Source organism: Ambystoma mexicanum, chromosome 11 (assembly GCF_040938575.1).
Source record: "Ambystoma mexicanum isolate Mex_15411 chromosome 11, UKY_AmexF1_1, whole genome shotgun sequence".
Classification (NCBI taxonomy): Eukaryota; Metazoa; Chordata; class Amphibia; order Caudata; family Ambystomatidae; genus Ambystoma; species Ambystoma mexicanum.
This window is the reverse complement of record NC_090934.1, coordinates 292058218-292071581: the sequence shown is the minus strand read 5'-3', so window position 1 is coordinate 292071581 and position 13364 is coordinate 292058218. Positions and strand designations below refer to the sequence as shown.

The following is a 13364-nucleotide window of genomic DNA, read 5'->3' as shown; positions in this document are numbered from 1 at the left end:
ATTTCATTGAGTCCTTGTTCTCACAGTGTACAGTGAAGGCAGCTCTATTTTATCTGGATTGGTCAGGACCCTCGACAGAGGTAACACGCCAGGCTCTATGTCTAGCCATCGCACAGAGTTCAGAGTTTTAAGGAGCAGAGCCTGCCCCTGTGGTGGAGGGTGCCTGATCTGCATCCAAAGTGCCTCCACAAGTGGCTATGGAAGTCTTTCTTGTGGTGCCTGGCATTCGGCCTGTGCCTTCAACCTCAAATTTAAATCTGCAGGTTCAGGAAAAGGTGCTTACCATCCCCCCGAGCTCCCAATTGCCACACAGTGGCCCTAGTGATTGCGAGGTGAGCAGACAGGAGTGTTTTCATCAGGACCCATTAGGCTTGCAGAAGTTGCTTTATACACCTCAGAAGAAAGCACAAGACGATTTACTAGCAGAAATGATCGAAAGTGTAATTCCAGAAACCCGCTCCTCCATTTTGAACCACCCAAACGTACTATCTTTGTTACAAGAAATAGCATCGTTGGGAGGTATCAACTCTGGAGACTTGGATAGAGTACTCTATCCTGATCGCTGCAGATTAGATCAAGCGGTGATCTATCTAAAATCCAAATTGGTCATTGACACGCTGTTGAAGGAGCGAGACAATCTCAGATGTTTGAACTATGATCTTTTGCCATTCCATGTTAACCTCCTGCAGGGCGAGGGCCTTTCCAGGGGCCTTCAACAAGGTCATAAAGGAAAGACAACACAACAATTGGGACAGAGCGTAACAGTGGAAGATCAGGTTTTGGTCTTAAAGAGAAAGAGCTTGAATTCTGAGGGAACTAGAGACTGGTCATGGCTCCTGGCAGCTTTCTCAAGTTATTCTCGGAGGTGTCAACTTGGGGAGCAGGGGTTCTTGGTTTAGGCCCTGAATGGGAAGATTGGCCTCTTTTCGGTGGCTTCATTTAATTCTAGAGGTCCTGTTAATCTGTTTAATAATCTATTTTGGCCTGTTCACTTAGGTCACACATGGTGATTGTCCTCCAAGAGAGTGGATTGAAGGCGCAGCCTGCCTTTGATGGCTAATGTGTTGCCCACCAGCCCACAAAACAAGGTGCGAATAGCTGCCCTTATGGTGGTTTGTTGGCCTTAGTAAAATCTTCCCCATCAATGATGGTGATTTCTAGCATCGACTTTTGTTTCGGGGTGTTGACACCCCACATCAGATTTACAACTGCAATGGATGTGAATGTGCTGATTGTTAACATCTGTAGGCACCAAGGTATGGGGGCTATAACAGAGGCGGTTGAATCCATCTCCTCATATATAGCGGACTGGTATAACACTACACCTGCAGGGCATATTCTGGTGGCAGGGGACCTCAACTCAGATTGTCTTTCTGTTTTGGAATTGAATGTAGGATGCTTGAAAAAGAAGGTATCCAAAATGGGGCTTTGAAGAGTATGGGTTGAGTTCTCGCCCCTTAATGGCTCGTTTTCTGGATATATTCCCCACTCTGCTACACGGTCTTATGGGCGGAGTGTATCGACTATCAATTATGTGTTTGTGGGACCTTGGTTATCGGACAACTGTTCTAGCTATATAATTCAGAAGACAGACGTAAGTGACCACTTTATCCTGAAAGCCCACTTTGAATTTCTAGCTAATACACCTGATCAGACTGCAATAAATCTGGGGCGGTAGGCCACGGCACCTAACGTGCAGGACAATTGTCCACATTGGACACCACTCATGTTAGTAAGGGTGAACCAAGCGCTCGAGGAGGTTATAGCCCTTAAATCTAATTTACAAATGTCCACCATGTTCACAGTTGAGAACTTTGAGTGTTTTGTAGAGAGTGTGTTAGGGAGAACTCTCATTTATGGCTAATTTCCCTCCCCTAGTGAGTCCCTCAGCAGCTTTGCTGGATTTCTGGGGTTTATTTTTTTCCACCTGGTAAGAGTGTGAGCCTTTTTCCCACTCTTACATGTGTTTTTCCATGTGTATTTCTACTTTGTGTGTGATCTTGGGCTCTGGAGCCATACCACTCCATGAGCCCCACTTTTTGTGTGTGTTACACAGCACCTTCAGTGCAGTGACACGGAGTGTCTTTGAGACTTCCCGCTGACTCCATTTTGTCTTGGGCTGACTACTGTCCCCCAGAAACATGTAAAGTTGCCATTAACTTTATATAATCACTTTAAACTACAGACCCAGTACACCCCATCTTACATGGAGTATTGGAAAGGGTTAATTCCTACCCCTTTTTGGCTGTGCCTCTTGGAGCTTTGTTTTGCTCTCTTAACATTTAGACTTGGCTGGTGGAAGTGGTATCTACCCTAAATTTTCTACCGCAATTATACTATATAAACGTGGTACTGTTTTAGGCTATTGTATTAGCCTCAAACATAAACCCGCTTGACCAAATACTTTTTATTTTGGCTCCGGTCGGGTTTAGTCGCGATTTCTTTTTGCTAAAGTCCTTCTTGTATTTTTACTTTTTGCGCCAAACCAGGTTTGCCTTCTTTGTTCGCCGACCTTTGGCGGGCTTCTGTCCAGAAGCCCTCCATTGGCGTCTGGGTGTCTAGGTGGGCTGAATGTGAGGGAGGGGTTTAGTCACGCCCTTCACAGGGTCTCCTTGGAGACCCACATCGCACTTTGTGTTGATTGGCTGAGATGGTTGTCCAGGCCAGACAACCCCCCTGCTGAGTGATTGACAGCCACGCTGTGTGAATGGGGGATTTTAGCATAAAAGGCATGGCTTTTGGGCTGGAAGTCAGAGTCGCCACTGGAACTGCAAGAACCGAAGAGAAGCAGAGAAGAAGATGGCTGCTGCAACTCCTGAGGCCCAGTGAAGCCCTGCTGCAGTCCTTAGCTATCTACCCTTCAACGACAGAGAAGATGCAATCTGGAGTCTTCTTCCCTTGAGCCTGGTTGGATCAACCAGCTCATCTTCCACAGTCAAAGGATCCTCTTCTTGGTCGAAATCGCTGCACACAGCTGTAGTGGTCTCGATAGCCATCTGAAGAGCCACTCCTGTTTTAAAGGAGCACACCTTTCGTTCACCATTGCTTCGCTGCTGCTGGCCTCATCCCTGGGTAGTGCAGATCGCTCCAGACGTCCTCCTTCTTGTCCCCACGACTGAAGCTCCAGGAACCGTGAGTCTGCAGGAACTACCAGGAACAACTGCTGTGGCACAAGCTTGCTTCAATCGAATAAGGTACGGTGTCCGACTTCGAGGAATAGGGGTGAACCCTTCTTCCTCACCAAAGGCTTGTCCTTTTCTTCCTTCCCTGTTATAACTTTTGCTTCCCTTTGTGACAATATCTAAGTACTCCTGGCAATCTCGAATCGTGAACTGTCCTAACCGTGTGATCCTCGGCAACAGGACCCCTGTTACATTTGACACTGGTGCAGGCCTATTGACTTTTATCTACTGGTTAGAAGGTGCCCTCTGTTTCTATCTGCCTTGACAAAAGCTTTGCGTATGATTTTTAACCCCAATTCTCTTGTGTTAATTTATGTGCTAGGTGTATTTTGACTTCGGTTACATTTCTTCCCGCGGGTACGCTTAGCTTTCGTAAGACCGAACTGTCATTACTGTCAAAAAGTGATTGCGTATGTACTCCCGGTAACGTCTTTTGTTTCACAACACCGGTTTGTCAAAACCCAATGTACTTACCTTGAATTGATCAGCACAAGGGTAATTGGTTGTGTGTAGTATATTTTAATTGTGGTTTGATTTTAATAGAAGTGAAGTGTTTTGTGAACAGATGGTTTAATAATAAATGTACTTATATTTTTTAACCAGAAACCTTGAGTCAGTGTTTGCTTGAGTCACAGTAATTGTAGTCCTTTGTGTAATCTCTACTACTGCTCATTTGCTCTTGAGATAAGTCTGGCTGCTCAGCCATTGCTACCACTCTTTCTGTGTAGTACAGGCTTGTACCAAAGTTGAAACTGGTTTACCACTTGTAGTCTTAATTGTGTGCAGTGGTCCCTAAGGGTACTGCATATGATTCTGCCTAACAGAGTGTAATAGCTCCCTCAAGTTAGACTTGGAGGTGTCAACTTGGGAAGCAAGGGTTGTTGGTTGAGACCCTAAATGGGAAGATTGGCCTCTTTTCGGTGGCTTCATTTACTTCTAGAGGTCATGTTAATTTGTTTAATAATCTATTTTGGCCTGTTCACTTAGGTCACACATGGTCATTGTCCTCCAAGTGAGTTGGATGAAGGCATAGCCTGCCTTTGATGGCTACTGTGTTACCCACCAGCTCGCAAAACAAGGTGGAAATATCTGCCCTTATGGTGGTTTGTTGACCTTAGTAAAATCCTCCCCATCAATGAAGGTTGTTTCTAGCATCAACATTTATTTCGGGGTGTTGGCCCCCACATCAGATTTACAACTGTTATGGATGTGAATGTGCTGTTGTTAACATCTGTTGGCACCAAGGTATGGGGGCTATAACTATCAATTATGTGTTCGTGGGACCTTGGTTATTGGACAACTGTTCTAGCTTTATAATTCAGAAGACAGACGTAAGTGACCACTTTATCCTCTTTTCTATGCACATTGATAGATATCACCAGCTCGGAGAATGATTTCTTTGGGGCAAATCAAATTTACGTGATCACACAATCTTAAAGGAGAGCATGATTTGGGTCCTGTTGAGATCAATACACAAACATATTGTCAGATGGTGAAAGAAAAAAGCTGCCCTGGATAAACACACATAGACTGCACAACCACCCACATCATACTCACATCACTCACTGCAAAGGTACTGCTTAGATCAAAAACAGTTGACCAACACCCCACAAATCACTGTATGAACATTTTGAAAGACATTTTAGACCAACACATAACTATTACATTAACTTGTTTATTTTAAGTACACAATGCATTAACATGTGTAACATAACTTCAAAGCTGTAGTAAACTTTTTTAAAAGCATCAATAACATCAAATAACTTTTTCTTAATATTAAAATATGGCGGCCGCCATTTTGGAAGTAAAAATGGCTGAAAAATTCACCACACAATACAAATCATGGCAATGAGTGCAAAAAGCGGTGTAGTTTGGTATCATATGGGTGTGAAAATCATATAGATTTCACTTAGAGATGGCCATTACATGGGTGGGACACAAAGCCAAGCAACACAAATCCATCCTCATATATCATCTGCATTGAAAAGCACTAGAGACCTTATGTTAAAGCTCTTATTTTAATGACTATTGTTTTGGCTTAAAGGTAGAGCTTTCAGCGGCACCTAATAGCCAAAACTAAAAATTGTTTGACTTCTCTGGCCTTAAGTGTGCCTCTTTACTATTTCTATATTTATTACTCTTGTCCAAAATCCACAAAAGTTTGAAGGCAGGTGTCTGTTTATCAGTTAGCATGCTGTTATAATGGTCCTATTCTTCCCTGGGTTAAACATATCATATTGTGTTCACTGCGAACATTTTTGGTTGAATGCAACATACAAGAAGCCAAACATATCGACTTTGTTATTTGCTTAACACAACTGAAAATCATGGCTTTTAAAATGGGCTCAATGATATTACATTGGGGTTATGTTTCTTGTCTAATACATACAACTGCAAAGTCTTTGCATACTGAGTGAAACATTTCCATATGTGAAGATCTAGACGAGAGACAGAAGGCATCCACCATCCAGTATTTGAATGTGCATAACCATACTACTTTTTGAGCCACTTATTTAATATGTTTCTACCTCATTACTGGGCCCCTAATAGAAATTATGACATCTTTTTTAATGATTTGCCCAGGATGCATCTGCCCTACAATTTGCAACTTTTGCTTCATTTTTGCCCATCTGATACCCACCCATCCAAGAACCTTGGCTTCTTTGGTGGCACCAACCCATTATGCCAGTCTGTTATTCTTATAGGAGTTAGAAATCAGGAACCTGGCCTGGATGGCAAATAAAAATTGAATTCACGTTCATCCGTTAATAAATGATCAAACGTCTATGGAAAGGCAATCGTTATTTGATTCTTGTACACTTGGAAGTCAAGAACGAGTGTCCCAATATTCATGATTATTGACAAACCAGGGTAGTCTTTGGTTTATTCATGGTTGTTGATTGATGAACATTATTTGTTGATGATAGTTGTCATGGTGTAGGGTTATCTACCGTTATGCAGTAGGCTAGCTTTTCTGGAAACCTGCTGGACATGTGATGTTCATGTGTATCCTCGACTTCAAACCAAAGGCATTCTCTGCTGCTTGGTAGATTGAATTCCTCTAGCTTGGCTTGTGTGAAACATAGTCTATTCTACATATGGTATTGATGGCTTTTAAAAAAAGTGTCCTTCACTAATATACCTTACAACAAACAGCACGCACAACGTTCATCCAATAGGGACCAGGGATAACTATAATTAAAAGTAGACTTGTTCCATTGGATTGTAACTATCAATCTTCTTAACAATTTAAACAAATAACACCAATAGTACAGTTACATGAAGGTTACTAAAGAATATATAAAAAACAAAAAATATCTATTTTAAAATAAATAGTTTTTCAATGAATGTATTGTTTTTCATCACTTCTTTTTCATTTTTTGAAAACCTGTACATTTCAATTCAACATCATAACACAGAGTACTCGCCTTATCAGACTTCACTAAATGTGTAGACACATACTGGAAGTGTAATTTCAAATAATATACAAATACAAATAAAGATGCATAGAACATAATACACAACTTTACAAAACATAGAACACAGATATAGTACAAATATAAACTAACATGCTGATATTTCTTGACAAGGAGATTTGTTATTTAATTTGTGTCAGGTCCTGTTCCTTCTTGTCCGCGGGAGCTGCTGAACCCCACAGACCGCCTGAGGTGTATGGTCAACAACTGATAGGTCTAACAGTTGATATCCAAACACCCCAGAGGGAAAGGGGAAGTGGACAAAATAAAAAAGGCAACAGATTTTCAGTCTTCCACTGGGAACTTGTCTGCAAGGGTGAGAAAGTAACACATAATTACCACACAACACAATCAACTCTTTAGTTTATTTTCCCCCTAAGACAACAATTCTTACCTGTGCATTCCTCACAGATGCAGAGACCAATTTGAAGGGTCTTTAGAAAGTCTGAGAGACCATGGAACTTCTCTTAGATTTCTCCTTTAAAATGTCTTTGAAGAATAGCTGTTGTAGACTACTTCAGAAAATAACTCCTTCTGCAATGTTCAAACTAATCTTTCTTCAAGTTTGGACACCTCATCTAATGAACAGTACTCCAGTTTTAAGAGTGCACTTGTATCACTACGTTTTACTGAACGTCTCTGCCCAATAGGCAAAGAATTCTGTTTTTAAGAACTAGAACACAACGTTGTTTTATATTTTAAAAGATCCACTTGACCGAGTTGAGCGCTGAAATGAACTTGAATTTACTTGAATTACAATTGCCCAACTTTACAGAGAAAACAGAGTCACCGCTCTTCAATGCGCATGCCTAGTCCTCAATTGTCCCAACCTGAACGCTAATCACCTACAGGCAAATGCTACTCGATCCTGGAAGAATAGTGTTATTTTCTGAGCATGCGCGCACTGTGCTTTTTTTTGTTTCTACACAGAATACACAGTTCGCTAAGCAGACTGCTTCACTGCTAATGCACGCTGAATTCTAATTGTCTTCACAGACTTGTCAGTGTCATTTACCCGGAACAACGCTAGCATTACGCTGCCTCTTTGAACATGTGCGCTAGCTCAAATGATTCCCATGTCAAGTTCCTTTATGAAATCGAAGTAGTGTTAGCGTTGGGCTGCTCTTCAACACATGCGCACATAATCTGAAGGTTTCCTTCACACCAGCTTGCGCTCGGAGCGCGTTCAATTACTTAATCATAACAGCTGGTTCAACAGAAGAAACAAAGCTCTGGCTGGCTACTAGATAACCTAACTAAATGCCTAAACTAAAATAAACTGACAGGTTTCAAATTCAGATTCCTGTATGTCTGAAGTCACTTGACTTGAATATATACACAAGTTTGCTGTTCACCCACCAATAAAACGACTTGTCTTGTCCCACACAGTGCTGTAAACCTTCAGTTGATTTTCTGCTTCAGATTAAAACAAACCCTTCTTACTTAGGCCTAAAATCTAGAGTTACAGGACACAGGACCTTCCTGCTCAAGGAAGGACAATGAAAGGCAGTTTAGAATGTTATTTCCACACTCAGGTTGCCTAAACCCACCAATCAGCTTCCGGGTTCAATTCTCTCCAATCAGCTACCTGATCCTTCACTGCTATGATGGCTTGGGAAGACGTCCTTCTGCAATTGAATAATTAAGGACCAAACCCAAATAAATAACTAAATAACTTTCAAAACACACTCATAAAAGTATTATGGAAAAAGTGATGTCGCAAAAATGCACGTCCCAATGGGGGGAGGGGGGTGGAAGGGTACGGGTTATGTTATTTTTTCTGTTACAATCAAAGAACGGACTTGAATATAGCAGCGATCTACTGAAGAAAAAAAAAAATTCCAATGCTGTTTCTTTAATGTAACCATACGCTAATAGTGCTGTAACAAGTGAAATGTTTCATCTGTTTTTTTTTCTTTTTTCTTTTTTTTTTTCTTTCTTTCTCTTTATGTTGCCTTAAAACCAATAAAACCAAATTTAAAAAATAAAAAATAAAAGTATTAATCCAGAATTCCTTGCATGCTACACTTGACAATTTGTAACTGACAAACATATTTTAACTTGTGGGGTAACATTTCATCACACAGTCTCCTCAGGGTGCCTTTTAATGCATAGGTGCACTTCAGTCAATCACATCCCAACCTCTGTGCTCTATACAATTAGTTACAGCAATCATTCCAGTCGATATGTACTAATTGTGATTGTGATTACAAACATGTTCATATATGTTTTATGTTGGGAATGTGTTGGTTACACTTACATATGGTAATCACTGTTTCGTATGAAATATACTGTACAAGGTTAATGTTATAAGTACCATTACATTGTTCTTGTGTCTTTTTGCACAACGGGGTTCGCCCTTATAAAATGTCTTGACACATTGTAAATTACCTGGAGAGATCAGGGAATAGCCAGCTGCCCCTCTTTTTCTACATGGTTTGGGAGATAACATTGGCAGAGGAAGGTCAAAGAAAAGCAAAATAAATGCAGAGAGCTGAAAAATAATACATACTCTGAAGTGCACGGAACAGATCTGTGCATACTTGCTAGCTAGCACTACGTCATTAGTAACTTTTACCCACAGCTGCTCCGACACCCTTACTCTCTCTCTTTTTCTCTGCACTCGTTCTCTGCCTCTGTGTGTCTCTGTCTGGTCTATCTCTCGCTCTCTCTCTCTCGCTGTGAGGCAACCCAGTCCCAACTGACAGTAGCACAACCACAGAAGAAAACACAGCTGTCGTAAAGGCTGCAACAGGGCTTCAGTGATTTTTATGATTACAAGTAGAAAGAGAGGAGCTGCAACAGAGGCATCCCCCGAGGTGGGTGCTCACCCGGCATTTGGACACATACATGAATACTGTGAGTGTCCTGCAGTGGGCATTGTATGTAAAGATGGAGCTGGACATGTGCAAGCTCTGCGGGGCTTCCTGGGATTCTGACTGACCATGTATGTTTTGTATTCATATAGCAGGAACCTAACTGAGAGGTAAAGAAGCGCTGTACAAAGGGGATGCAGAGGTTTACAAGTATGGTGCATGGTAGAAGAGTAGCTGGGATTGGTAGGTAGAGAAGGGGAGGTGGGTCCCTTCAAAGAGAGGGAATGTTTGAGTGGAGAGATCAGCGGTGGTGAGCTGTTCTTTGAAGGGTAGGTTCATTAGGTCTTTCCAGAAGTGTCGGCTGTAGGGGACCAGTCTTATTTGTATGGTAACTTATTCCAGAGACAGGATGCCTACCAGGCACAAGCTTGTTTCCTTGGTGACACTCTTGCAGCTCTTCACAGAACTTCCAGATCTTGTAAGGGACAGTGGACCAAGCTGCAGGGTCTAAAGCTGATTTCTTTAAAAAAAAAATACATTTGTATTATTAGCATTTGGGCAACATTAAACATTGTCTTGGTATTCACGTAGGAAACAGATCATTGGTTATAATTTGAGTGCTTGGAGAAATAACATGGTATTATTTTTTTATTTTCTGCAAACGAAACTAATAAGAGAAATTATTTAATTGCGCTGACTCTTTTAAAATTGTACAATTTGCATTTACAATGATCATTTTCAGTATATATTCTAGAGATAATAAGAACGTTATACTTGTCTGACTAAGCAGAGCATATTAGCAAAACATGCAAAGGCAATTTAAATTATTTTCTGATAGAGGTTTATCATTCAAAGGAGGAGCGTCTGATGTACTCCCAATGTATTCTTTTGAAATAACCATACGAGAAAAAGGAAGGTAACAAATAACACCAATCTGGGTTCCTAACTGCTTTGCATAACATTAAAGAGTATTTTGGGATCAAAGCAATAACCACAAATCCTCATATTCGACAAATAGCCCTGTATTAAAGGCTTGTATGCTTATATCGCTAAGAGCAGAATGCACACTAGGCATGGTGTTTGTCTAATTTTTCACAATAGTCACCCTAACACATTGAAGTGCCGCAGTATTTAGCTATAAAGATAACATTGTTGCAGCAGCTGTTACTTAAATGGAGTCTGAATTTCCAGAGATAATGTTTCATCTCTCATATGAGGAGATTCTGCAGAACTTTAGAAGGCGGGGGCTGGGTTTTCCTGAATAGACATATTTAGTATATTACTTGCATAGGATAGTTTGGGCCTCATTACGATTTGCCGCCAAAATCGGGTCCGGGTTCCCAGAATGAGGAATTACCGGGCCATTCCGAGTTCGGAGGGCCCGGTAATTCCTCCCTCCAGGAACCCGGGCCAGGACCTTCCCCATTCCCATTTCAGCCCCCATAAGGCTGAATGGGAATGGGGGAGGGAGCAAACAATGGGCCGATTACGAGCGGCCCGTTGTTTGCTCCCTCTTCCCCTCGCGGGACCCGGCATGCACGCCTGGTTTGACCAGGCGTTATTTACCGGGTCCCGCGAGGGGAGCTTATAATGAGGCAGAACGGGTTTAACGGGTCTGCCTCCTTTAGCAGGTCCCGTTAACCTGTTCCGCCTCACTTGTAATGAGGCCCTTTGTGTCATTTGCAAGACATCATTTGGGACTTACTACAGTTGTTGCTGTTGGCACTGGGCACGGCACCATATCAACATCAAATCTTTAGCGTTTTTCGGAGTGAATCATGTCATACAGCACCCATTCCGGATGTACGTTTATGCATCAGCAATCCACACCTGAATGGTGTTGAGTTTGAAGATAGTAATACTATTTCATAGCTACTCTAAAGAATAATGGCTGTAGTATTAAACCATACAACTCTTCATCTTGGCATTTATTGTACTATGTGCTTTTGTTTCTTCTCCTTCTTCATGTGTCTTTTCTTCTCGTTGACAGGGCAACTGTGTAGGACACGACCGACGGACCTGGTGTTTATCATTGACAGCTCCCGCAGCGTCCGCCCTTCTGAGTTCGAGCAAGTGAAAGTCTTCCTGTCAGGAGTCATCGGGGCTCTGGATGTGGGTGTCAATGCCACCCGCGTTGGTGTCGTCAACTATGCAAGCTCTGTCAAGAATGAGTTCTCCTTAAAAACCCACAAAACCACCCCAGCCCTGCTCCAGGCAGTCAAGAAAATTGAACCACTGTCCACAGGAACCATGACCGGCTTGGCCATCCAGTTTGCCCTCAACAACGCATTCTCTGAATCTGAAGGAGCCAGAGTGAGAGCTCCTGACATCAGCAAGGTAAATGATTCATAAGGTGTAAAGCCCAAAGCAGAGGTGCAGAGGCCTACAGTGAAACCAAGAGATTTCTTCATGAAGCTGTGCCTCTGAAAGGTCTAGGGAGGAGTCAGACACATGCTGGATGCACCCAAGGAGCACTTCCCCACATTACAATCAGTGTAATACATTTGTTACATCTAAAGGAAACTGTATAATGAGCAATGCATTTAAAAGTTGGGAAATATTACCAAAAGGTTCTACAACCTCATAAAGTGGGTTCCTCAGAACTTGTGCTATTAGATCACTGATTCCTACAGTGAATTGCTAAAGATGTGTTATTGTTTTGCGGTTTATTTATGCATCATACTTTTATTAGCGTTGCATCATTTCCCAACTGATCCCCTTTCTCTTCCTTACCTGTCACTTTCATCTTCCCTCCTCACTCCCTTGCATGTTCTGCATCGTTCCCATTCACTTGCCATGTTTCAGTCATAACCACTGTCTTTCTGCCCCACCATTGACCCCTATGTATTATACATATTCCTTCTGCATCAACCTTTCCCCTGAATCTTCTTACCATGTCCTCCTCTCCTGTTTACACGTCTCAAAGTCCTGTTATGAACCTCTGGTTCCCCTTCACCTAAAACCCTTTCATGCAGTTTGGTCATTAGTGGCTCTACTTTACTCTTAATAAGTTCAAATTAGCCCTAATGTTGATACTCTGCTCTTTAGTGCCCTCTTACGCTCTATGTTAGTCATTATTTCTCCTGGCATCTATCTTCACTCTCACCGTTAGTCACCCTGTAACACTGTATGTTGCCTTTAGTGACCCTGGAATCTGTACACCAGTCATGTGTTGCACTGAATTACTGTATTTTGGTCATCAGCAATCCCATTTCTCTGTACTTTGGTCTTCAACAGCCCCCTATTGCTCTACATTGATTTTTAGTGGTCCTGTAATCTGTACTCCGGTCAATAATGTATTTATAATCTATACTCTGGTCATTAGTAGCCTTGGAGCATTGCACATGTGGTACTGTTTTATGGTTGCTGGCGTAACCTGCTCTTTATTGGCCTACATTAATCTTTATTGGTCCTTATGGGTCCTTCATTCTATACTCTTGTTATTACTGGCCCCATAACACTGTATATTGGTAATTGGTGGGTCTGTAATCTATAATATGGTCAGTGTTTCTGTCTATATTATGGTCAGAATGCCCTTGTAATAGTGTACGTTGGTCATTCCTCGGGCTTCCCACAATGGAGCAAGGTCAAAATAACCCTGGACTTGGCTGACTCCCTGCTTGCTTCCCTCCTTTCCCTCTCACTCCATTTGGGTCAACGCTCCATAAAACATTTTGACCAGTTGCTCTCCAAAGCTCTTAGCCGTCTCACCCCAATCATACTCTCCTCCAATGGACAAGACCCGTTCCCCAGATGATACACCCCAGCTCTCAAATCTCTCAAAACCCTAAACCACATCCTGGAACACAGATGGCAGGTGAACACGTCTCCACAGAATAGAACTTTGTACGCCCAACAGATAAAAGCCTACAAGGCATACATTCAGAAGG

The 13364-nt window shown here is 42.0% G+C and overlaps 1 protein-coding gene across 1 annotated transcript in view; it reads left to right on the top strand.

Annotated features, from left to right (window-relative positions):
• Positions 1-13364, top strand: part of MATN1 (matrilin 1) — a 118636-nt gene that overhangs the window by 20329 nt on the left and 84943 nt on the right. The window contains exon 2 of the mRNA XM_069623020.1: positions 11465-11811. Within this exon, the coding sequence (XP_069479121.1) occupies positions 11465-11811 (347 nt within the window). The remainder of the gene's footprint in view (positions 1-11464; positions 11812-13364) is intronic.